This window comes from Ictalurus punctatus, unplaced genomic scaffold (assembly GCF_001660625.3).
Source record: "Ictalurus punctatus breed USDA103 unplaced genomic scaffold, Coco_2.0 Super-Scaffold_100, whole genome shotgun sequence".
NCBI lineage: Eukaryota > Metazoa > Chordata > Actinopteri > Siluriformes > Ictaluridae > Ictalurus > Ictalurus punctatus.
In genome coordinates, this window is record NW_026521086.1 from 1,862,094 (window position 1) to 1,885,737 (window position 23,644).

The 23,644-nt window shown below is 40.0% G+C and overlaps 2 protein-coding genes and 9 pseudogenes across 8 annotated transcripts; 10 read left to right on the plus strand and 1 right to left on the minus strand.

Moving 5' to 3' along the window:
- Positions 1–5,888, plus strand: LOC128629609 (piwi-like protein 1). The gene is made up of 6 exons (XM_053678345.1): positions 1–30; positions 549–675; positions 1,297–1,379; positions 1,466–1,647; positions 2,089–2,161; positions 5,146–5,888. The coding sequence occupies exons 1-6, from the start codon at positions 1–3 to the stop codon at positions 5,389–5,391; spliced, it is 741 nt and encodes a 246-aa protein (XP_053534320.1). The 3' UTR covers positions 5,392–5,888.
- LOC128629610 (piwi-like protein 1) lies at positions 5,553–7,572 on the plus strand (annotated as a pseudogene).
- Positions 7,573–12,802: 5,230 nt separating this feature from the next.
- LOC128629671 (myotubularin-related protein 1) lies at positions 12,803–16,454 on the minus strand. 7 transcript variants are annotated; one of them, XM_053678458.1, is made up of 3 exons: positions 16,299–16,454; positions 15,102–15,234; positions 12,803–13,503 (listed from the first exon to the last, which is right to left on the minus strand). In XM_053678458.1, the coding sequence occupies exons 1-3, from the start codon at positions 16,437–16,439 to the stop codon at positions 13,418–13,420; spliced, it is 360 nt and encodes a 119-aa protein (XP_053534433.1). In that variant the 5' UTR covers positions 16,440–16,454; the 3' UTR covers positions 12,803–13,417. The 7 variants fall into 7 exon arrangements, 1 of the variants encoding a protein (XP_053534433.1); XR_008394019.1 differs by lacking the exon at positions 16,299–16,454 and adding an exon at positions 15,557–15,644 and having other exon boundaries at positions 12,804–13,503; XR_008394024.1 differs by lacking the exon at positions 16,299–16,454 and adding an exon at positions 15,557–15,629 and having other exon boundaries at positions 12,804–13,503; positions 15,102–15,230.
- Positions 16,455–21,074: 4,620 nt separating this feature from the next.
- LOC124627410 (uncharacterized) lies at positions 21,075–21,193 on the plus strand (annotated as a pseudogene).
- Positions 21,194–21,385: 192 nt separating this feature from the next.
- LOC128629797 (uncharacterized) lies at positions 21,386–21,504 on the plus strand (annotated as a pseudogene).
- A 180-nt stretch (positions 21,505–21,684) lies between these two features.
- On the plus strand, positions 21,685–21,803 carry LOC128629810 (uncharacterized; annotated as a pseudogene).
- Positions 21,804–22,027: 224 nt separating this feature from the next.
- LOC124627407 (uncharacterized) lies at positions 22,028–22,146 on the plus strand (annotated as a pseudogene).
- A 172-nt stretch (positions 22,147–22,318) lies between these two features.
- On the plus strand, positions 22,319–22,437 carry LOC124627398 (uncharacterized; annotated as a pseudogene).
- Positions 22,438–22,685: 248 nt separating this feature from the next.
- Positions 22,686–22,804, plus strand: LOC128629793 (uncharacterized; annotated as a pseudogene).
- Positions 22,805–22,996: 192 nt separating this feature from the next.
- On the plus strand, positions 22,997–23,115 carry LOC128629811 (uncharacterized; annotated as a pseudogene).
- Positions 23,116–23,369: 254 nt separating this feature from the next.
- LOC128629794 (uncharacterized) lies at positions 23,370–23,488 on the plus strand (annotated as a pseudogene).
- The last annotated feature ends 156 nt before the right edge of the window (positions 23,489–23,644 follow it).

Sequence of the window (23,644 nt, forward strand, 5' to 3'; positions counted from 1 at the left end):
ATGCATTACCGCCACCTACTGGACTTGAGTGTGGGCAGTCGATTGGCAGAAAAAATCTAATAAAATGGGAAGAAAAAAAAAAATACCAAAACAATACTACGAAAACAAAGGAAAATAAAGAGATATAAAAAAGAGATAAATAACTATATACTAGATATTCAGCCACAGTTCTTGTATATTTACTTACAACCACTGCATATAGACACGTGTATAACCTAATAGACCTATATAAGATATAACCCAGCACACCTATACTATAACACTTGCATTGGAAACATACACTACCGTCAAACGTTTAGACACATTCATTCTTTATTCACCCCCCGAAAAAAATACATCCAAAATAGATCAAAATAATTTAGGATATGAATTTTTAGGATCTTCAAAGTAGATGCCCTTTTTCCAGAAATGTATTCTTGGCATTTCTCACTTGATATCTTGAGGAATTTCCCTGAGATGCTTTTTAAACAGTATTAAAGGAGCCTCATTTCACTGCTGACTTTGTTCCCGTCTTAATTTCTTTGTGGGATATAATATATATTTTTTAGGAATATGATCTGCAGATCACTGATAGGAACCAGGTTCTGCTGGTCAGTCACGTTAGGAGGTTGGGTCCTGCAGCAGCTCCTCCACCAGGACCTGTCTTACTCATCCTGGAGTTCTGCTACCTCACAGGTCTCCCTCACAGAGCGGGAGAAACACAGCGCTTAATCATTGTCTGCTTCTTATCGCACTAATTGTTGTAACTTGCTCAGGTCTGACTGATAAGATGCGCACGACTTTAACATCATGAAGGGCCTTTCCACTCACACCAGACTGACCCCAGAACAGTGGGAGAACCGCCTCAACAGATTCATCAACAACATGAGCAGGTACTGGATAAAAGCGACTGCATTATTAATTCAATTCTGCTTTTGTCTGAATAGCGCGTTTAACAGCGTACGATGTCACAGAGCAGCTTTACAGAAACTTATACATTCTTTACATTTAGAAATTTATCCTTAACGTGCAAGCCAGAGACAAATTTTACAAAAGAAACATTTGTAGCGTGCATATAAGGGATGTGTATTTACTTTACAGAGACTATCCCGGGCAACACGAGGCTGAACATATAGCGTGATGGTTTTTCTGATTATATCATTCTTAAGTTTAATGATAGATATACACTACCAATCAAAAGTTTGTGGACACCCGACTAGAATGTTTTTCATGATCTTAAAAGCCTTTTGATCTGAAGGTGTACGATTAAATGTTTGAAATGAACGTTATACCAATTTACACTGCTGAATTTTTCAGTGAATCTAAGCTTTGAGAACGAGCTGCTGAATCTGACTGGAAGAGTTCTTCCTGCTGAGAGGATCCTACAGGGAGCGAGAGCAGTAAGGGGGACCACAGAACACAGAGAACATAACTGTACATGACACGTGTCGCACTCTTGCTGAGTAGAGTTTGTGTGTGTGCGCAGTACGAGTACAACCCATGTGACGCGGATTGGTCTAAAGAGATGCGAGGTCTTCCTCTGATGACCAGCATGCCTCTGGAGATCTGGCTGCTGTCCCATACGCGCCGTAACGCTGATGTCGCTCACTCACTACTGCAGACCCTCAACAAAGTGCCCGTGGGCATCCACCTTCAGAGGCCGGGAATGTGAGCCAACACACTTGACCAGTGTTTAGAAAGAAATTGTATCCTGTGCCATTACTGCGTCCTGGGCTCCTTTTTAAAATTCACTCCTCGTGAGCTTCATGAAAGGGACGCTAGTGTGTAGCACTGTTAATTTCAAATTATTAAAGCGTTCCTTATCAATTAGGTAGTGCAGAACTTTGCTCTCATATTGACCGTATTCAGCTGCAGTCCATCAGTTAGGCACAAACGTTTCAATGGTCTCGGCAAATAAACGTGTTTCCCGAACTGCACGCGCTAAAATGAAGAGCTTCTCGACAGCTTTTCTTTCATTCAGAGCAGAAGGCAGTGGTTACTGTGCGTAGTGTTTTATTTGAACCAGAGCCATGTTGAGCAAGGATCATGTCTTAATTGCAGCATTAACACTTTTTATCCCCCCCACTTAATTTTTTTTTCTGTGTGCAGGATGGAGTACGATGATCGACAGGAGGCTCTGCTGAGAGCTCTGCAGCAGAGAGTGGTGCAACAGGTTCAGATGGTGGGTCTCACACACTGGGTCAACCCAAGTGTGACCATGTAGTTTGTTTAGGATTCAAATATTAAAGTATTTTACTATGCTGAAAATGTTCAGGTTAGCAGCCATACTTTTTAGGGGTTAAGGTATAGAAAATGTATTGTATTGCTTAGAAAAACCGTACAGGTGACTAGTAATGTAACGACCATTATATTCATTATTTGAATGAAAAAGTAATGCACTCGCTGTCCTTTTTATTAGAAACACCCTCACATTCATGTAGTTATTCAATCATGGGGCAGCGGCACGATGCATAAAAAGAACTTGAGTTAACGTCCACGTCAATGCATAAAAAGTTACCGTTCACGTCAAGCATCACAATGGGTGAAAATTGTGAACTCTGTGACCTTTACCGTGGCATGGTTGGTTATATCAGATGGGCTGGTTTGAGTATTTCAGAAATTGCTGATCTCCTGGGCTTTTCACACAGAACAGTCTGTAGAGTTTACTAAGAATGGTGCAAAAAACATTGAGGGAGCAACAGTTGTGTGTGGATGGAAACGCCTTATTCCTGAAATACTCAAACCAGCCCATTTGGTACCAATAACCATGCCATGGTTGTCTGATGTACACATTAACTGAAGCTCTTGACCTGTACCTGCATGATTTTATGCAATGTGCTGCTGGCACATGATTGGCTGATTAGATAACTGCTTGAATGTGATATGAAATATGATTGAAAGGACTTTGATTTAAAAATAAATAAAATAAAGGGGGGTAGAAGAAAAAACTCACATTACTATGGGTAAATAATATAGATGGCACTAGTGCTGCACAATTAATCGAATATCGATCGCGATTACGATTTTGACGGCCCACGATTAAATGAACATGATCGACTGCAATATTAACGTTTAAAGTTCGTCCTCCGCTAATAGAAAACTCAGCTGCAGAGCAAATCAAGCGCTTCCTACACTTATAGCCAGTCACCATAGGGCAGCGCAGGGATGATGTTATTTTGTAGTGCCAAAACCCGGAAACGGTGTTAGCATTTTAGCCCTCGAGCTGCCAGGTTCGCTTCGAGCTCCAGTGCTTTGCGTGAGGAGAAATCATGACATTAACAGGCTATAAGGTGGGTTTAATTCAAACTTCTTTATTAAAAAATTCCTCACCAATCATAATCAAGAGTAACAACTGTTCCATCTGTAAACATACAGTACACTGCCGCTCTCCTTCACTAACTCTAATTCACTTCATTTAAACTCACGGCTGCCAGATATCACTAGAAAAGTCAACATCAGTTTCCATGTTTTGATTTAATCCCCCCAAAACACAATATTATCAGCAGACATGGACACTGTACTGGGGAAACGATCTAAAACTGATAAAAAATAAAACTACTAAAATGTAAAGACAGAAAATGTGCTTAGTTATAAATAAATCATACATACATATATATATATATATATATATATATATATATATATATATATATATATATATATATATAATAACTTCATTAAATATAAATGAAATGAGAAATTAAATAAAGTTTAATTACTCTGGGTTGCATTTAATATCAATTTGACACTAAGCATAGTTCGCTATTTCATTGAAAGCTATTAGCCTTATTTCTTAATGTGGATCACTTTTGTGTTAGTCTACTTTTAATTAGGACTCTTTATTGTTTTTAAGATATCTAAAAATAAATAATTTGTTTGTTTATTTATCAATTAAGCAACAGTATCATTGCTATTATTTTAATTCAGTTAACAGTGACCATGAGCATAGAGCTTACATTTAACTGTTTATGACAGACTTCCTGAATAAAGCTTAAATAAAAAAAGACTGGTATCTAGGTCAGTTTCAGCTGTAAAAATCCTGATCGGAGCATCCCTAATGAACACCATTAAACTAAAGCGCTTTGACGGGTAAATGAACTCACCCAATCACATGCTATATGAGATTATTCAGACATATACACAATACACACAGAGCGGTTCGAGAACTGACTCCAGCCCAGAACCATGACAGTGGAAATGTCTAATAGTGCAGCTTTAAATATATGTAAGAGGAGCAGACTTCAAACACTGAACATTGAGGTGTATTGTATTTGTTTACAAGGTAAACAGGTTCACGGTTGTTTTGTGCATACAGTCTGTAAAATGAACTGAAAATATTAGATTTAGTTTATCAGAAGGTAAATTAATGTGTCATGGCTCACACTATGTTCCTAAATTCTGTCATAATTGACCAGTTCAAGTTTTCTCATGCCTACTTGTGTGTTGTATTGTGGCATGAGAAAGCTTAATAAATGTGAAAGTGCAATAAAAAATGTTATCACTAAAATCAATGAATAATCGTGATAATCGAGATCTCAGTATTAATCAAAATAATCGGGATTATCATTTTGGCCATAATCGTGCATCCCTAGATGGCACTGATCCAGGACCTGATAGCAGCAAAAAAAAACGGTGGATCAGCTATCAGAGATAACAGAAATCAAATCATATAACTGATGCATGTAAAAGAGACGTGACTGTTCTTTCGCTAGGATTGAATTCATTATATTCATACTTTATGTATGGGTTTCTGTATGAAAGTGTAATGGTAAACCAAGTGCTTCAGTTAAAATAATGAGCGTTGTAGATCTTAAAGAAAACAATATCGGATGGGTATCGGCTGATACTCAGGCTTTCGATTAAGGAAAATAAAAGCTAGTATCATGACACTTCTAGTAAATAAGTCAAATGAAACTGTGGTTAGTTTATTTTTTTTAATTGAAAGTTTAATGATATTGCTGTTTGATTTTCTTTGTTAAAGTCGTTTCACCTTTTGTGATGTGACACACGCAGTGCAGTGCAACTGCTTCCATGTGATTTTTGTCACAGTACATCCTTTTACGGGTCTAAGCATATGGCATAAGAGAATTTCAGATTAACAGCCTCAGTCTACAGATTACCATTACTTCTTGTTCTGAAGCACTCACTTTAAATCATGTGTGTAAGGTGGTTGTGATCCTGTCAACCAACCGTAAGGATAAATACGATTGCGTGAAGAAGTACCTGTGTGTGGACTGTCCCACTCCAAGCCAGTGTGTGGTGGCTCGCACCCTCAGCAGACCTCAGACCCTCATGACCATAGCCACAAAGATCTCCTTGCAGATGAACTGCAAGATGGAAGGAGAGCCGTGGAGCGCCGAGATCCCGGTACGGTTCTGTTCTTCAAGCACTGGGAGTTTTTCAAGTAACTGAAATATATCCGGCATTGGGATTTCAACTACAACCAAAATCATCCTTTAAAAGCATATCTGACCTTGTAACTGATCAACAGTGGCACCTCCTAACCCTGATGTTATTCTATTAAAACATTGTTTTAGTGACTTCTCCTGCTCTTTCAGTTGAAGCACCTGATGATGTTGGTATCGACTGATAACACGACAGTGCCGCAGAAAAGAGATCCATCCGTGCACTGGTGGCCAGCCTCAACCCGGGCATGTCCAGGTACTTAAAGCATGACTTGTGTGGACTCTGTAAACAGCTTTAAGAAGGGTTGTGTTTAATGAACTAGATTTTAGATTTGAACTTTTCCACCAGTCTTCAGAAGAGAGGGCATTACCCTTTCTGGTTTATCGTAACTTTAGGAGAGAGAAAAAGTACAATATCATTCCTTTTAATGATTAAAATGTTAAATTGTCAAATTGCTGAGGTATAAGGAATAAAAAGCATCAGAAAGACCTGTTTAGCTTCGTGGTGCGTCACATTACACCATCCTGTCGTTGATTGATAATCTTTCTGCATATAGCAGCATGCTCATGGTTTCTTTATTTGTTGATATTTTTTAATCCCTCGTATATCTGCATATTGTTACCACTACAAACGATCAGTAAAGATTATGAATCCAACAAGAGTTTTTCAGCTCGGTGGTGGGAAATTTCAGAGACTTTTAACACTACTTCCTGCATCTCAGGATTCTTTACTCAGGCCTGAGCTGGTTCTCTTAATCTCACACACTGTTCTCTGTATTTCCATTTCCTTCCAGTTGAAGGACAGAATCATAATTTTTTAGTCTCGAATCCTCTGAACGTTGTTTTCCTCGCTGCTACCCCACCTTCATCTTCCTCATAAAGGGGCTGCTCTGTATGCTATGTGCTCTGTATGCTATGTGCCACTGCTCTGTAACCATGAGAGCACCGTCCTTCTCTCAGGTGGTTTTCAAAGTGTGCAGGGTATGAAATGCACTCTGGGAGGAACATCATGCTTATAAATGACCTCGTTACACTGCAGTCTCTTTGAATTCCGACTTTACACTCAGGATGAAATACTCACACTGCAGTCTGACGGAACGTAGGAGAAAAAGCGAGCAATTTTAGAATTGTCGCTTCAGTTAAGAAGCGCATTAAGACATCGCTTTTTGTTTTGATTTCTTTTCCTCAGCTGCGCTAAAGGCCTACTTCAAATACAACGAATGTTTGCCGTCACGCATCGTGGTGTACCGAGACGGCGTGGGCGACTACGAAGTGCCTCAGTTCACGCAGTCCATCAAGGCCATGGGTGACGATTACACATGAGACTCGACACATCTTGATAAAAGAGATTTGACGCACGCTTTTTGGGTTTTCTCTCAGCTGTCAGTGTTTGTGTTTACAGGCCCAAACTGACCGTGTTGGTGGTGAAGAAACGCATCTCTTCCAGATTCTTTGCTGTCCTCGACGCCAGACTGAGCAACCCTCATCGACGGTCATCGACGCCGAAGTCATGTGACCCGAGTGGCGTGTTCAGGCATAGTTCATCCATCTTTTTCTCTTTCTCTTGCAGTCTTTCTGATCGCAGCTTCAGGTTGCGTTCGGTGTGTTTTAAACGCTGACGGCTTGATTTGTCAGGTACGACTTCTTCATCGTGAGTCACAAAGTGCGCTTCAGCAGTGTGGCCCCCACTCACTACAACGTGGTGTACAACAGCAGTGGCCTCAAACCAGACCACATGCAGAGACTCACCTACAAACTCTGCCACCTGTATTACAACTGGCAGGTAAAAGCCACACATGTGTTCATACAAGCCCGCTTTCTACACAACCCCAGATCATGCTGACTGATGATGTAAGGATTGAGGATGTGGTCATTTTCTTTAATCGCACGTCTATCATTAGAGAATCTGCATCGTGTGATCAAAAACGGAGAACGCGTGTTAATTTGTTACAGAATTTGTCCAAGATTTTATTGGGAATGTTTCATACAGTGTTGACGATCTAAATAGCTTAATTTAGCTTAAAACTGTGTAATTGCAGGGTTAAAGATACGAGCTATACGAGATCAAGCCTGCGATCGGAGCGTCCATATGCTCTATGTTTACAAAACCGCAAGAACGGAAGCGAAATGCTATCAGTCAAACACGTCAGAGTTAATGTATTGTTCTGATGGCTGAAGGAAAATTTTACTTAACGGGTATATCTTAAGGGTGAGAGTAAGAGAGAGAGTGAGTGATGTAGAAAAAAGGAAATAAAGAATTAACAGGTGCTGTGAATTGAATATGTATAGAAAAAAAAGTATATTTAAAGCAGATGAATGAGTGTATCACAAGCCGGGAAAGGTGAGGTTTCCTTCACGTGTTTCCTGGAGGATGCAGTAGAGGTGTGTGTGTGTGTGTGTGTGATTTCCTGTATACATATATACACTTATAAAATATACATATATACACACGGTTGTGTGTAGTTTTAGAAACATCTGGGACTTGAATTTTCAGTGTGCACGATAGATGTGCTATATAATGTAATTTAGAAACAGGTGGATTACACTAATATTTTACACTAAATATGAAACCTATTCACTTCGACTGAACATTAAATCAATCTCAGAACTGAGACAGTATTAAACAGTCAGTAACAGAGGCCCCTGTGGGAATCAGAACCTCAGGTTTAATCAGTGTTGTGGAATGATCAAATCAATTGTTGTAGGGGAAAAAAACTACTTGAGTCAAGCACTTTCCTTTAACTGGAGCTGAAACTTGTTGTTAAAGCGTTTTTGGCCTTTTGTCAACCCTACAGTGCGCGTTCACTGTTCACGTTTTCCTACAAAATGTCACCTCCTGTAATAACACAAGCACTGCTTTTTTATTTATTGAAATATTTTACATATACGGATTATATACTTTCTGTACGTTTACAAAAGGCTGGTGTAGATTTAAAACGCTCTGAAAGTTTTCACCAAAGGAACAGAAATCATCATTATTCATTTTTTAAACCGGCACATGCAGGATCTCTCCGTCCAGCTGAACTGCCTCCTGCACACATAACGGTTCACAATAAGCGCTATAACTTGCTGTTAAAAACACAAAACAACTGTTCTCTTACACAGAGAAGCCCTGTTTCTAATAATACACTGTGCAGTGCAGAAATCAGGGAGGAAGAATTAAAACACGTAAAATTGCACCTGAGAAATAAGATTACAAAACAAAACTACAGCTCACACTAAAATACATAAACACACACTCACAATAATATAGAACATTAAACCTTAAAGAAAAAACTAAGCAAAACTGCCTCATGAACACAGCAACACATACACACAAACACAAGATGGCGGTGTTGAGTATCCTCATACAGCAGAGCAGGATGGGGTTTGTAGCTCTGATATATAATTTCTAACAGACCTTATGATCTGTGTGGCGTTACAAAACTAAATTACCGAGTGCGAATGTTTCCTCTACAACTTCAGACTGAACTGAACTACATTCGCTTTAGTCAGATTTCAGTTTTTCAATTTTTCACACCTGCAATCCACAGATACACAACTATAGCCGTTTTAAAAACGTGCATTCAGTCCGGTTTATCGGTTCTACTGTACTTCTATATTCCAATTTATTTAACTAGGCCTGTAAAAAGAAAAAAAAAACCAAACACTTGGCAAATGGTACTTCTCAGCTTAATTTGATTGGTGAACAAATACAATGGTCTCAGTTGATCCTAAATGTTTCTTTCCCAACAAAATAGAAGGTTTAACTAAGAAAAAATTTAATTTCTCAGGAAGTTATTCAATGAACTAACAATGAACTATTTTGTCCCTTCAAAGCTATTCAGTGATGAATGTAGCCAACCTTCTTTTCAATAACCACCATGAGCCTTCCATCCGTTGAATGTCAGTTTCTTGATCTGTTCATGATCCATTTTAGCTGAATGGAGCATTGCCCTGCATAAAGATCATGGTCTTCTTGAACGTTGCTGACTTCTTCCTGTACCATTGCTTGAAGAAAGGATCTTCTACAAACTGGCAGTAGGTTTGGGAGTTCATTTTCAGTTCATCTTTAACCAGACGGAAAAGGTCCATCTGCTCCATCTATAGTCACTCTTATTTCATCGGTCCATGAAACCTATAAGGAACGGTCTTCAGGTATTTCTTGGCCCAGTCATGATGCTTCAGCTTGTAAGTCTTATGCAGTGGCGGTTGTATTTCAGCCTTCCTTACTGTAGCCATGTCCCTGAGCACTTGCCACCTTGTATTTCTGGACACTCGTGGAAGGTTGCAGTTCTGAAACATGGTGGCGGTGCTGGCTAATGGGTTCTCTCACGTTTTATTCTTCTTAAGTCTTTTGCAGTCAACTAGCGCCTTTTCTTCTCCGCGGTTTTTTGCCCCCTGTCGAGTATTCATAACAAAGTATTTTTGTTGGGAGGTCACACCTCAATAATTTTGCGATCGTCAGTGTGCTGCAGCCCCCTGATTTTACAATTTCTGACCTCTTTTTTTTTGGCCCATTTTCCTGAATTGGAGAAGCTAATAATGATTATACTGTTCTATCTGCTTTTCATGCACAAGTATGTCCCCGTACTATTAAGGGGGAAAAGTGCATGTGCAAGGAGATGTACTACAAATATAATCTATAATATAAACTTACACACACATTTTTAACCAGACAACACCACAGGCTGTCAAAATGGCTGACGTGGCCAGTTTTATCCATGTTGGGCAGAAGGATAGACTGTTATCGTAACCATAATGCAAAGTGTGAATGAGCGAGCAAAAAAACAGTGATAAGACCGATTTGAAAACTTTCCAGGCTGATATTCTAACGAGCACGCTTGACCTTTGTTGATGTGAGACTCTCAGCCTGCTATGGTACTATTTGATTATATCTTTTCATGTGACAACACTGAAGAAATGACACTGTGCTACAATGTAAAGTAGTGAGTGTACAGCTTGTGTAACAGAGTAAATTTGCTGTCCCCTCAAAATAACTCAACACACAGCCATTAATGTCTAAACCGCTGGCAACAAAAGTGAGTACACCCCTAAGTGAAAATGTCATTTTACAGTTCAACAAACTCTCCTCCAGCCCCCCAATGCTGAGCCGCCCACAGAAGACAACGTGGTGTAACCTGTGATACATCTCCCAGCCTGAAGAGGGAGCACTGCTCAACGCATACATGTTCTCAGTGGGGGGAGGGGAGGGACATCTGCTTTGTGACTAAGTCAAACTTTCTGTGAATATTTAACCGTTTGTCCTCATTCTCACTAATACGACTGTTTACAATATTATTCATATGAAGTTGGAAACTGTGCAGAGGTTTAATGTGTTTCTAACTGAAAGTACAAACTCTGAGACAAACTATTCATGCATTAGTGCTGCTCCAGCTTTTTAGTGTCCATCACACTTTTGTGTGAAAACATCGCTGTGTGCACCATTAATCCAGAGTCTGTGATTAGATTATCCACATCATGTTCAAATAAATATTTCTGTAGGAAACGCTTTAGAGCAGGGAAGCCTTACTGTGGTCCTGTAAGATTACAGTGCAGTACAGTTTGGGAATTTTCCTGAATCACACCCGATTTAAGTCTTCGGGTCATTAGGTAGGAGTGTTAGATGAGAAATCATCACACTGTGCATGATTACAGGAATTCAGGACCAGAGCCAGGCTCCCCTGATTTATAAATTAATTGTTGATGACCTTAAAGTAATTCCCAGTGAAGATTTATCATCTTTTTACAAGCATCCTTTTCACATTTAAGAAAAATAGAAATCACAGTGATTTGTACATTTGTGCTCTGCATTTCTTTCAGAGCTGTGGGACTGAATTGTTGTGTATATAGGCAGTTTTTTTGTGCTCTGAAATTGAACAGGACTTTTGAGAAGACAGCTGCTCATGGTTTAATTCACTTTTAAAAAGGGACTGACAATATGAAGTGAGCGTATGTGTATTAAAAGGTGGTTGTGTTGAAGAAACCTTGTTGACCAATCTTTGCTAACTTGCTCTGTCTATGTGTGTGTGTTTACTGGTACAACAGTGGTAGCAGATTTTCAGAGCCGAGCTTACAGTAACGAAGACGCTCAAGTGTACTTGTTCGGAAGATGTGGAAACTCAAGTCTTACATGTTAGCACAAACATGTCTTTTTCCTTTATTAGGAATTTGTGCTTTTGGACATTTTTGAAAGATATTGTGCTTGTGAAATGTGCTTTGCGTGTTATTCATGTTCAACTGGTTGTATCGGTGTATCTTTATATACACTTGTAGCAGTGTAGCTACAGTACAATAGATTTCGTTAGCAGTCATATCAATGGTCATATGAAGTGTTTGGGCTTAGATTTGTGTCTTTTTGAATCATTTACACTCTATGGCACTTTTTTACGGTCTTGCTGTATGGGCTGTGTTCCAATTGATCTGTGTTGATCATTTCCTCCCTTCGCTCAAACATTATGTTTGAGAAGGCCTTCTTAGTTGAACGGTTGTTTTCCTCAGCTTTGGATTTAGCTGTAGGGCCCAGAGGTTTTTGGAGTTTGAAGAGGAGGCAATAAAAGATTTAGAACACAGCCCTGTTTTCCTTTCCAAGGTTCCCCGGCTTTTTTCCGTCACCCGTCACCTCCTAGCCGAGCTCAATTCTGCTGCAGCTTTTTAGCCACAAGCTGCTGGTGCTTGACTTCTGAGGCCTTATCCTGTTAAGCGGCCGCACTATGGCAAAAAGGAGAGTTCAGTATGCTGACTGTATGAGCTTCAGTTGAATGTGTATGTGGTCGAACTTTTGGTAGGACATGGTAGGACAGTCCAGTAGATTACGGACGAACACAGGCGAAAACATCCACAACGCTTCTACTAAATATCGTTGAATGTTCGCTCGTATGCAACTCTCCAACAGTGTCACGTCCTATCGTGAGTTTCAGTCGATGTTTATAATCTAACCCAATGGGATTTTTTTACTCTGGTGTAATTTTCTTGACCACTTTAACGCAGCATCTCTGGTGTTACTTTCGTCAAAAATGTAGAACACCAGAGACGAGGCAATGACGACGTGATCTCGTTCCGAAATTAATTGTAGCGAAATTTCAAATTCACAAATGCCTTGAACAACGTACATTTTCAACAATCCGTTTAAATCGACTGGTCCATTTCCGCTGCACGGTGGATTTGAAGGATGCACTGTGATCAGTGTGGCGACGTCTGGGAATCGAGTTACTGAAAAGGCCACGAGTTGGAGGTTACATTTAGTTTCTAAGGACATCTGGGCTCATGGTGTCTTTTGGATAGGAACTGCTAAACTTTTTCTATAAGGGTGAAAACGGATGCATGCTTAGATTCTTCAGCTGTAGACAGTTTATCTTGCTTACTGCATTGACGTATGAAGTTTGGACGGGTTCTGTAGAAAGAGATTAACATGAAGGGCGAAAAAAAACAATAATAAAAAAAAGACTGAAAGTGAATTTGTCTTGGATTGTTTTATTTTTTTCCATTGGGATGTCAAAAGCTTCAACTTGGCCACAAATCTAACAAAGTCAGGTACATTGTCAAGTATTGCCCCAAAATACCTCTATGGTAGATAGATGTGCTCACTGATCACTTGTACATGTGCTCATTCATACAATTATCCAATCAGCCAATCATATGGCAACACCACAATGTACAAGATCAAGCAGGATCAGATGAAGAGCTTCAGTCAATATTCACATCAAACACCAGAATGTAATCCAGTGATTTTATCTGTGGCATGGTTGTAGATTCTAAATGGTCTGGTTTGAGTATCCCAGAAACTGCGGCTCTCCTAGGATTTCCACACACACATACTTGTGTGAAAAACTTCCGGTAAGTGGCAGTTCTCGGGGTGGAAACACCTTGTTGACGAAAGGAGAATGGCCAGACTGGGTCAAGTTAATAGGACGGCCATGGTAAAGTCAAATCACCTCTCTTTACATACATGGTGAGCAGAAAAGCATCTCAGGATACACAGCATGCCAAACCTTGAGAACAGTAGAAAACCTCATTGGATTCCACCCGTGTCACCCAATAACAGGAATGTGAGGCTACACAGACTGGAAAAAGAGCCGGTTATTCGAGTCTTCAATAGTCCCGTTTCGGTGAACCCCGTACGTCGTGCTGATGTTACATGCTTTCAAAAAAAAAGAAATGAAAAGTTTTTCAGTGTTCATTAAATCAGATATTCCATCGATCTTACACAGGGTCACCCTGGAGTCTATCTCAGGGGACTCGGGGCACAAGGCGGGGGCCACCGTGGACGAGGTATAAGCCCATCATACACCTGTTCATACACTACGGACAATTTACAACGCATGTCTTTGGACTAGGGGAGGAAACCAGAGTACAACCTGGGGGTGTGAAGCAAAGAAGCTAACTACAAAGCCACTGCGCCGACCCTGATACTCCAAAAACTGTATTTTTATTACAGCCTCTCTTTAAACTTGATTTTGCCCATTTTCTAAAACGTAAAAGCGTAAATACAAAAATGTTTGTAGTATTATAAAGGATTATTGACTGGTTTAACTGCAGTTAATATTTTTGCAGTCTTCTTTGAGGGTTACACATTTGGCTCCCTTAAACAGTACGAATCTCCCCATGCTCTTCAGCAAAAAAACGAAACAAATAAACCAAAATAAAAACCCCTTTATCCAGCACAACACGTGAAGAAACCAGTAATTTCTGGGTCATAGTCAATCGAAAAAAATGAATAATATGTTCAAATGAAACCTGGACATTTGACCCATTTTCTAATCGCTTATTTTTAACTTGAGCATGAGATTGAAAGAACGGAAAATGACTTTTTCTCCCTGTTTCGTTTTGGATCTGTAAATGAATAATAAAATAACAAGACATTTTTTCATTTTCGGATAAGTGGATAATTGAATATGAAAAGAACGAATATGATACACGGATTCTATTAATTCAATGGTGTCAAAATTTCATTTCCAAATTCAATGGATTTTCACATTCAGATCTTTGTCTCTGTTTTGCTTCCCTATCAGTACCGACACTTTTCATTACCAGTTTGATTTATTCAAACGATACCAGTGAAAAGTCCACGAGGCAGGAAAGGCCGTACAACTCAACATTTTAACACCTTCATACAAAAACATGACAAATTGACTGTTTATTCAGTGCTTCCATATATTAGCAAGGTGAAAGGCAGGTCTGTGAGAAATGAATAATACTGACATAACTATCACGCTTCAGTGTGATGACAGCGGACATAAAATGGAAAGTAACTAATAAAACACAAAAATAGATGGATGATTCACCTTGGGGGGGGGGGGCAAACAAAAACCTTCAAGTAGCTAAAAACTATTGAAATGTTAAAAGATGAAAGGGAGTTGGCACAGAGGAGCAAATGAGGCCACAGGGAAAGATGAACATGACGTGTAAGGACAAATATATTAATACTTCTCTTTTTTACATATTTACAGGTCAAATACTAGATCGTAAATACTATGAATTCATGCTGCAGACATGCTGACTATCATTCCAAGATCCATTTTTAAGTATTAAGAATTTATAAAATGTGACGCTAGGTAACTTCTCTATAGTTAAAAAAAATTGCAAACAGGAATGTGTGTGTGTGCCCGCTTCATACTCATCCACTCCCTACTTGTGCCTGAGAGTGTATTCATTGAGTAAAGACAGTGTGTGCTCTTTTTTTGTTTGTGTTTTCTTTTTTGTTTGTGTTTGTGTGTGTGTGTGTGTGTGTGTGTACACCACTATGTGAGGAGGGAGAAGTATGCTCTGAGGATGAGGAGATGGAGCAGGATGACGTGACCTCTCTCTGGAGCTCCTCCACGTTCTTCACGCAAAAACAATAACTCTCAAATTCTGATGGAGCGGCATCTACCTAAGAATCAACAAAGCACACAGACATCAGTTTCGTTTTGGGACACCGATTTCCTAAATCATTCCATTCGCTTTCTATTTATTTATGTATCATTATTAAAAGATCAATCATCAAGCCGGTGTAACCTTAGTCTTTATCGCTAGTGTGACGGAACAGAGGGATAAACAGGAAGTAAGTGCAGGAGCACTGTCTTTATTAATAAATCAATGAAACGAACCAGCAAACACGGTATAACAGGCACCTCAACTACAAATATCACGCGACGTACGCATAGACCCGAGGGGTTTAAATACCCAACATAATTAATCTAAATCAAAGACACCTGGGTTAAATCAAGGACATCCTCAAAGAGAAAGTAGAACTCGGGCAGGAAGCGAATGAAAACAAAACAAAGTCATGTGACCGGTCCGGAGCCGTGCCACAGTGCCATCTGCTGGCCGTGGCGTAACAGCTAGCTGCTCCTGAAGTGTTTTGGAAATCGTTTCAGCCACGTCATGTTCACTCACCGTCCACTTTATTAGGAACACCTGTATGTTCATGTAGTTTTCTAACCAGCCAATCATGAAATATACAGGAATATAGAGGGTTCACAAGAAAACTCCATTTCAACACATTAAAAAAAAAACTCTCACAATGTTGGATTTTAGTTTGTAATGCAGTGAGCACAACCAAGGAGGGCATTTTAAAAAGAAAACTACAATGTTGTTGAAGACTGAAACCTGTACCTACAAACTAGAACTGAAAATGGAACCACTGAAGAGTCAACAGTGTCAGAGATCCTCGTGTGTCCAGTTCCACTGTGTACGGCACTTTTTATGCTTACCGACCCATTATTCCAGCTTTTGTGTTTTTAGCTTTGTGCTGATAGAAATGGTTTTGTTTTTTTTAAAGCAAACTTGGTGTTAAAACCCAGAAACATCTAGTAATAAAAAGGGACATTCATCATGTGTTTGAAGTGACACTGTTCAGTTATACAAATAACTAGGTATTTTGGTATATATTGGAAGCACTATTTTTGAGCATTTCCCCATAATTTCACAGAGTGTGGTTTGCAGTATAAGCACCTGTGGTCTCATGCGTGGGTTCCAGCGCACATAATAACCCACCCAGTGCTCCAGATGTGTGAGATTGGCCAGTGGATACAGCACCTGGTTTTTACAGTCCACATAGAACGGGTTAGTGAAGTCCTCTGGCTGACTGTTCATGTAGGACCACAGTGACCGTTTTACCCTGTACTTCCTAAAAACAAAAGAGGAGAGAGAGAGAGGGAGAAGTCATAAGACACTTAGACAAATTCATTTCCATTCAGAAAAATCAAACAGGCTGGAAAGCCTCCCCCCATTAGTGGAGAAATGTGGAGTGTAGCTTTTCCATTCTCTCCTGCTCACTGCTGTAGAGGAATGTACCAAACAGGCAGCTGTAGGGGCGATCCAGTATGGGGATGAGAAAAAGCTCTTGAACTCAGAAGCAGAAGGAAACTGAAAAAAAGAACACAAACACTGGGTTTAACAGTGTATAGTAAGATGCTTAAATGTGGATCTGAACAATAGTTATCTGAACAGATAATCAGTCTAATAATAAGATAATCAATAAGATAATCAGATAATCAGGGGAATATGTGATCTCTGTGGTTTGGTTTGATGTGTTGTGCATGCTGAGATGCTTTTCTGCTAACCACGGTTATAAAGAGTGATTATATGAGTTATTACAGTATATCCTTCCTGGCAGCTCTGACCAATCTGGTCACTTTCCTCTGATCTCTCTTATCAACAAGATGTTTCCACCCACAAAACTGTCCCTCACTCAGTGTTTTTATGGGTTTTTTCTGACACCATTCTGTGTTAAATTCTAGAGACTATTGTGTGAAATTCCCAGCAGTTTCTGAAATACTTGAACCAGCCTATCTGGCTCCAACAACTATGCTATGGTTAAAGTCACTGAGATCACATTTCTTCCCCATTCTGATGTTTGATGTGAACTTTAACTGAAACTCTTGACCTGTATTTGCATGATTTTATGCATTGTGATGCTGCCCATGATTAGCTGATAACTGAATAAATGAGCAGGTGTTCCTATTTAAGTGCACGGTGAGTGGATGTTGTGACTTATGTGTTTTGTAACTGATTTTTATATTAAATTATGGTGATTGATCTGTATTTTACACTTTATTACCCCATACAGAAGCAAAACAGGTTCTATAAGGCTAATTTCTTATGAGGTTCGTATATATATATATATATATATATATATATATATATGGATGTTGGGAATCTCCATGAATTTCAGTTCCACACTAGGATAGATAATTTCGCTCTCACAGCCACCATCTTTAGCCTGGAGGGGAAAAGAGAGGAGAGAAGAGAATTTGATGCTCGAATAAACTCACCATTACAACATGTCACATTGTTATACATAAATCCCGTGCTAACTCTATACATGCACAAACCCCAAAACAGCTGATATTTGTTAATCCCTAATTATTTTATTGATGGGTTTGTTGGGCTACTCGTTGGTGGTATGAGGCTTGAATCAACTGAGATAACAACATTAGTGTATCATCACCTCATGTTATCATTATAGCCCTTCTTACAGATACAGTCACATGTTTTCAGTATGTCTTTCTTACACTGCAGTGGATAAGGTGCCACTTTTTGTTTTTCAGATGGAGGTTCGGACATCTGTGAGTCATTCTGTGAGGATGGGAGTTCACATGTAGATGGTGAGTAGTGTTTTTATTTTGTGAGTGCTTTTAATGAAGGCTCATTGCATACTGGGGTTTTGGTAGTCAGATTTCACTGTTAGCACTTCAGTACACATCCACTATGTTTACATGGACAGCAGTAATCTAATTATTGACCTTATTCTGAATAAGATAACACTGTGATTAAGGTGTTTACATGAGTCGCTTTTAGAATACTCCTCTCATGTACCCGTTCTACATGTTATAGAACATAGATGGATTAACAGCACACGTCATTACGTCACCGCGCCACGCCGTCCGACATCCCTCCAGAACTTCACGTATCAACATACAGTTGGTCTTCGTTATGGTACCATATACAGTTTGGGGTGTTTTTATCTTAAATTTTTACAAAAGCTTCAAGTGCAGTTAATTATTTGTCATGCTGTACGTGCAAATAGACGACTGCTTGAAGCCACTAGCTAGATAGCTACTAACCCATGTAACCTCGCTTGTCATTTCTTTTCCCACATATAGCCCTCTTTTTTTACTCTTCCCATATTAGTTAAAACAAAGCATTTTTATTGGTCTAGCCTAATGACGAGCACCGAAGTTCCTCAGCTGTAGGTGTTTTAATCAGCGGAAATAGTGACATATCTCTGCTGAAAACCATCACAGAAATTCTAATAGATTCCACTACAAATACCATTACAAACCTTAAAAACCATTACCAAATTTCAAAGGTGTTCTATTGGTCATTAATGGTACCCCCTATAAATAACATGCCACCAATAAACGGCAACAAATTACCATTAGAGGTCCTAAGGGACCATTACAGATTCCATTAAAACCAATGCAATTCCCATTAAAACCATTACCAAATTCTATAAGGGTTTCTGTTGTCAAAACAAAGCATTTTTTATCAGTCTAGCCTACAAGACAAAAAGCTGCCACTTGAGTGCATACAATTTCCTTGTGGATGGTGCTCTAGCATTTAACATGGTCTCTACAATCTCAGTTGTGAGAATAGAATCTATGAGCTGGGGCACCTCAGGGGCCAGACCCACAGTTTCCATAGTTCTGGCCAAGGGTGATAAATCAGCCCCCCGGCTTGAGACAGTAGATCCACTCTAAGAGCTCAAATGGGGCACCTGACAGACCTTCCAGGACCACAGAAAGGTCCCAGGAAGGTATGCGCGGCCTGCAGATCGGCCTCAGCCGCCTGACACAACGCATGAACCTCGAAGTTAGAGAATGTTGCCCCACAGAGGCTCCATCAACAGGGGCATGACTGGCCAAAATGGTGGCCACATAAACCCTGATTGTAGAAGGAGCCCACCCCGCTGAGAAACATTATTGTAAGAACTCCAGGACTGTAGCTATTGCACATTTCACTGGGTCTAGCTGAAGTTCCTCACACCACAAGACAAAAAGCTGACACTTGAGCATATGGAAAATATCTATGAAGTGCAAACAATATGTGTAACTGACATTTGGATATGTTAATGAAGTGAATTCAATATGTAACCAACATTTAGAATTATTACTTGAGCATTATCGTATAAATCAATATTGGTAAAAAAAAAAAAATCTATATGTATAATCAACAGTTAGAAGCATAATCTAAATCCATAGAACAATGTTTGATCAAGTTATATTCTGAGTGGATTTGAGTTGAATGAACTCTGTGTTTCAGTGCACAACAATTGTTCTGTATTAGCTGTCTCCTGTCTCCACAGCAATAAAAATTGGCAGTAGATATTCGCATGCGTGAGTAAATAACTTTGAGGCAGATACAAATTAGGGAGTTAGGAGAGGGCCTCGGGAAAGGAGGTAGATATCAGCGGGAACAACCGATAGAGACAGACAGATGCTCATTGAGGCCTAAGAAGGGAGTCAAGGTCAAGACACACAAGTCTGTGTGAAACCTTTTTTTGTAAAAGAAACCTTGTCCTCATGAAACCTTTTCAAGAAAAACAACTAACTGCGCATGTTCCACAAATTTAAGATAACGCATAGACATGAATATTTAATTGTGGCAAAAGAAGATTGGTCTATTTTCAGTGAGGAAAAGCAAAACCCCACCTACAAAGACTATGCTGTGGAGATAGGTATATAAAGACATGTTTGTGTATGCATAATTCGGACACTCTGCAGACTGTCACACTTTACTGATTTTCAATAAAGTTTATTTACTTTTTGACATCTACTAAATTCTCTGTCTCCGAAGTTTTTGACCTAGGCTAAAAGGGTGATTTTATTCACGACACTCGCAGGCCACAATGGGTTCTAAAATTTGACAGAGGGGCCGGGCCAGGAACAGACGGATGGAGTGTTTGTGTGAACTAATATAAATGACATGTAAAAGCCATTACATGAAAGGATTTGGCCTTTAACAAGTACCAAGCATGAATATGCAAGGCTCATTGTATCAATTGTTTTCCAAATGATAACACAGTAGAGAAACTCACGTCCAGTTTCAGTGGGAACAGTGTTGTTGATCTCCCTTTTTTGCCAGTTTTTTGTTTAGTCTTGTCCACGGTCTACTCTCTGGGTAAATGAAAATGCTGGTTTCTGAGGCCCTAAGGTAAATGAAAATTCTGGTTTCTGATGCCCTAGGTAACTGAAAATTCTGGTTTCTGATCCTCTGAGTAGTTAGAAACTCTGGGTTTTTATTTTCTGGGTTATTAGAAATGCCTGGGTTCTGATTTTATGTGTAAATTAAAACCCCTGGTTTCAATTCTATGTGTAAGTGAAATAGCCCTTTTCTGGAACATAAGAGTAAGGTAAATGAGCTCTTTTTTTAACCCTATTGGTAGTGAGATCATAGTCTTCTTGAAACATATGGGTTATTTAGTGTGTAAATACAGTATAAATACTGGAGCTTAAGCTCAGGGTAGGGGGATCACTTCTGAGAATTCTCATCGGTGTGGATCTTGTGTGGTGGAATGGAACAATAAAGCTGGACCTTTGCTTCTTCTCACTCACGGCTGGTGTATTTTTTCTATCTCCAACTGGGCTCAGAGGTAGATGTGAGTATTGGCTTCTAAGTTGAATTTTAAATGTTTTTGGGTAATAGGCTAAATTTCAGCCAACATCAATCAGTCAGTCAGTCTTTTGATTACACTATTTAAATAGGCCCCATTTGGGGTCAACTTTCACTTACGGCCATACCACTCTGAAAAAGCCTGATCTCATCTGACCTCGGAAGCAAAGCAGAGTTGGGCCTGGTTAGTAGTTGGTTGGGAGACTGAATGGGAATACTAGGTGCTGTAAGCTTTTTATTTGGATCAGTGTTTTCATGACCTCTGCACAACATTCTCTTTTGGGATAAAGGTTGGACACAGGTTTGAAGGGGACCCAATCAATCAATCAATCAATCAGTCAGTCAGTCAGTCAGTCAGTCACTCAGTCAGTCAGTCAGTCTTTTGATTACACTATTTAAATAGGCCCCATTTGGGGTCCACTTTTGCTTACGGCCATACCACTCTGACAAAGCCTGATCTCATCTGACCTCGGAAACAAAGCAGAGTTGGGCCTGGTTAGTACTTGGTTGGGAGACTGAATGGGAATACTAGGTGCTGTAAGCTTTTTATTTGGATCAGTGTTTTCATGGCCTCTGCACAACATCCTGTTTTGGGATAAAGGTTGGACACAGGTTTGAAGGGGACCCAATCAATCAATCAGTCAGTCAATCAGTCAGTCAGTCAGTCAGTCAGTCAGTCTTTTGATTACACTATTTTAATAGGCCCCATTTGGGGTCAGCTTTCGCTTACGGCCATACCACTCTGACAAAGCCTGATCTCATCTGACGTCGGAAGCAAAGCAGAGTTGGGCCTGGTTAGTACTTGGTTAGGAGACTGAATGGAAATACTAGGTGCTGTAAGCTTTTTATTTGGATCAGTGTTTTCATGGCCTCTGCAGAACATCCTGTTTTGGGATAAAGGTTGGACACAGGTTTGAAGGGGACCCAATCAATCAATCAATCAATCACTCAGTCAGTCACTCAGTCAGTCACTCAGTCAGTCACTCAGTCAGTCACTCAGTCAGTCACTCAGTCAGTCAATCTTTTGATTACACTATTTAAATAGGCCCCATTTGGGGTCAGCTTTCGCTTACGGCCATACCACTCTGAAAAAGCCTGATCTCATCTGACCTCGGAAGCAAAGCAGAGTTGGGCCTGGTTAGTACTTGGTTGGGAGACTGAATGGGAATACTAGGTACTGTAAGCTTTTCATTTGGATCAGTGTTTTCATGGCCTCTGCACAACATCCTGTTTTGGGATAAAGGTTGGACACAGGTTTGAAGGGGACCCAATCAATCAGTCAGTCATTCAGTCAGTCAGTCACTCAGTCAGTCTTTTGATTACACTATTTAAATAGCCCCCATTTGGGGTCAGCTTTTGCTTACGGCCATACCACTCTGACAAAGCCTGATCTCATCTGACCTTGGAAGCAAAGCAGAGTTGGGCCTGGTTAGTACTTGGTTGGGAGACTGAATGGGAATACTAGGTGCTGTAAGCTTTTTATTTGGATCAGTGTTTTCATGGCCTCTGCACAACATCCTGTTTTGGGATAAAGGTTGGACACAGGTTTGAAGGTGACCCAATCAATCAATCAATCAATCAATCAATCAATCAGTCAGTCAGTCAGTCAGTCAGTCAGTCACTCAGTCAGTCACTCAGTCAGTCAGTCACTCAGTCAGTCACTCAGTCAGTCACTCAGTCATTTGATTACACTATTTAAATAGCCCCCATTTGGGGTCAGCTATCGCTTATGGCCATACCACTCTGAAAAAGCCTGATCTCATCTGACCTCGGAAGCAAAGCAGAGTTGGGCCTGGTTAGTACTTGGTTGGGAGACTGAATGGGAATACTAGGTGCTGTAAGCTTTTTATTTGGATCAGTGTTTTCATGGCCTCTGCACAACATCCTGTTTTGGGATAAAGGTTGGACACAGGTTTGAAGGGGACCCAATCAATCAATCAATCTGTCAGTCACTCAGTCAGTCACTCAGTCAGTCAGTCAGTCACTCAGTCTTTTGATTACACTATTTAAATAGCCCCCATTTGGGGTCAGCTTTTGCTTACGGCCATACCACTCTGAAAAAGCCTGATCTCATCTGACCCCGGAAGCAAAGCAGAGTTGGGCCTGGTTAGTACTTGTTTGGGAGACTGAATGGGAATACTAGGTGCTGTTAGCTTTTTATTTGGATCAGTGTTTTCATGGCCTCTGCACAACATCCTGTTTTGGGATAAAGGTTGGACACAGGTTTGAAGGTGACCCAATCAATCAATCAGTCAGTCAGTCAGACCCAATCAATCAATCAATTAATCAATCAATCAATCAATCAATCAATCAATCAATCAATCAATCAATCAATCAATCAGTCAGTCAGTCAGTCAGTCAGTCTTTTGATAACACTATTTAAATAGGCCCCATTTGGGGTCAGCTTTCGCTTATGGCCATACCACTCTGAAAAAGCCTGATCTCATCTGACCTCGGAAGCAAAGCAGAGTTGGGCCTGGTTAGTACTTGGTTGGGAGACTGAATGGGAATACTAGGTGCTGTAAGCTTTTTATTTGGATCAGTGTTTTCATGGCCTCTGCACAACATCCTGTTTTGGGATAAAGGTTGGACACAGGTTTGAAGGGGACCCAATCAATCAATCAATCTGTCAGTCACTCAGTCAGTCACTCAGTCAGTCAGTCAGTCACTCAGTCTTTTGATTA

Bases quoted from the DNA above. Each gene is read 5' to 3' on its own strand.
- LOC128629609 (XM_053678345.1), top strand. From the start codon at position 1: ATGCATTACCGCCACCTACTGGACTTGAGT. The intron at 1,648-2,088 runs GTGAGCCAACAC...TTCTGTGTGCAG, and splicing joins CACCTTCAGAGGCCGGGAAT to GATGGAGTACGATGATCGAC. The intron at 2,162-5,145 runs GTGGGTCTCACA...CATGTGTGTAAG, and splicing joins TGGTGCAACAGGTTCAGATG to GTGGTTGTGATCCTGTCAAC.
- LOC128629671 (XM_053678458.1), bottom strand. From the start codon at position 16,439: ATGAACAGTCAGCCAGAGGACTTCACTAACCCGTTCTATGTGGACTGT. The intron at 15,235-16,298 runs GTGCTTATACTG...GTTGATTCTTAG, and splicing joins ACCCACGCATGAGACCACAG to GTAGATGCCGCTCCATCAGA. The intron at 13,504-15,101 runs GTGTACACACAC...TTTTTTTGAAAG, and splicing joins TTCTCCCTCCTCACATAGTG to CATGTAACATCAGCACGACG.